Source organism: Hippopotamus amphibius, chromosome X (genome assembly GCF_030028045.1).
Source record: "Hippopotamus amphibius kiboko isolate mHipAmp2 chromosome X, mHipAmp2.hap2, whole genome shotgun sequence".
Taxonomy (NCBI): Eukaryota; Metazoa; Chordata; class Mammalia; order Artiodactyla; family Hippopotamidae; genus Hippopotamus; species Hippopotamus amphibius.
The window spans coordinates 45,121,958-45,123,779 of record NC_080203.1 but is presented as its reverse complement, the minus strand read 5'-3'; the positions used below and the strand labels follow the sequence as shown (position 1 = coordinate 45,123,779).

Below are 1,822 nucleotides of genomic sequence, written 5' to 3'. Positions count from 1 at the left end.
GCCAAATCTGCTGAAGCAGCTTTCCAGGACCTTTTTTTTTTTTTTGGCTGAAAAGTACCCTTGTGTACTTTCATTCCTTAGAAGACCACCAGGAATAAACAACAGTAGCCTATTATAAACATATTGATTATATTTATTATTTTATTGCTCCATTAGAAATGAAAATAAACTGTGAGAAGATGCAAAAGCATGCAACTTCATGAAGATTATAAAGCAATAGAGGGAACCACTGCAGTAAGTTAAAAGTGGCTTATCCTGTAGGGGGTGCGAAGACTACAAGCACAAAGGTCATCAATGGTGAGATTACTGACAGTATCTGCCAGCTGAAATTTACGCACCAATGGAACTTTTAAAGCAAATGTAAGGGAACATTGGCTACCCCTGAACTCTTAGCCAGGAATTACGGGTGAGAAGACATCACAAGATGCCTAAAATCTCTACAAAGGTTTATGAAAGACAAGCCAAAAACAAGACACTCAAGCAATGCTGAAATTTGCTCTTGCAAGGAGATCCCCATTTTACGATGTTTGAATACACTCTTTCTCCTGCTGGATAGCTGGGGAAAAAATAAACACAAAAAAATCATTAAGAGGGTGTTTACCTAAGATTAAGCTGTTTCTTCCAAAAGAGCTCTCTGCCAAGTCACTGGAGGCTGCCATACCTTCTTTAAATTTAGAATGCCAAGGCACTAACCACAAATCCTCAGTCACGTATGTGTGTGTGTGCACAGATTAATGAACCAAACATTCATTAGACTCAACTGTGTGTTTCTTTCTTCCCCATTTGAGAGGTAGATTTATGCAGTTCCCATTTTTTCCACAGATTACTCTGAGACTGAGGGGTAAGTGAAGCACTTTCTTCGGATTTATCTATCACTATACAATTAGTAAGGTATGCCATTTCAGACAATTTTTACTAACTTTGGAACTTTCAAATAATGCTACATGACAAAACGTTTCCCTTGGCTTGGAGTTTCTCCTGTAGGGTGTAAGTGGGGAGGGCAAAATTGATCCCTTGATCCCTGGGAGACTTGAGTATAACCAATACCTAAACTGATTATCTCACCTCATCTTGTCATCAGGCAGAGAAGGACAAAACCACAGTTTGCATGGTTCATTAGGGATGAGATCACCCAAATAGCTAGATGCAGAAAAATGCCAAATAAAAATTGGACAAAACTGTTTCTAATACTATGTCCAATATTCCAAGATTGGTTTCAATGTGGTTTTTAGTAGTTTTCAAACAAAAACCAGTTTTTTAAATTCCCCCGTTACTACTAGGATCTATTTTGTGAGAACTGCTTATATAAGCAAAGTAAAAAGGCAACTATTTGATATTTTTAAAGTTATATATTAAATAATTGGTACTCTAATTATTGCTTACTTTGTGGTAACATTTACTAGAAGAGTTTATTTACTGAACCTATTAATTTTCACCATTGTTTGTCTCAAAAAGTCCCCATGACTTACTTTCCTTTGAGGGAAGAGTGTTTTTTTCTTTAGTGTTAGTTTTCTTCAGTTTTGACCTGTCAAACTTCTCCACTTCAGACAAGTCTGGCTTGTCACTCATCTTGACTAAAAGACTGAAAAAAAAAAAACATTAAAAAGAAAACTTAGCTGGTAGAACTATTATCACACTAAGGAGTAACAGCCAAAATTCTCACATTTAATATCAATGTGTATTTTACCTGCTGATTTTCAACAGGAAAACAGCAACAGATCTTACAAAAGTCATGTTTTTATTAGAATACTTTTTAGTCCACATCATTATCCCATTTCTGATAGACAGTAAATGCCATTGGATCAGGATGCACTAGAAACCA

The 1,822-nt window shown here is 36.0% G+C and overlaps 1 protein-coding gene across 1 annotated transcript; it reads right to left on the bottom strand.

The window, feature by feature from the left end:
- Positions 1–518: 518 nt before the first annotated feature.
- Positions 519–1,569, bottom strand: LOC130842326 (thymosin beta-15A). The gene is made up of 2 exons (XM_057718965.1): positions 1,470–1,569; positions 519–556 (listed from the first exon to the last, which is right to left on the bottom strand). The coding sequence occupies exons 1-2, from the start codon at positions 1,567–1,569 to the stop codon at positions 519–521; spliced, it is 138 nt and encodes a 45-aa protein (XP_057574948.1).
- Positions 1,570–1,822: the final 253 nt, after the last annotated feature.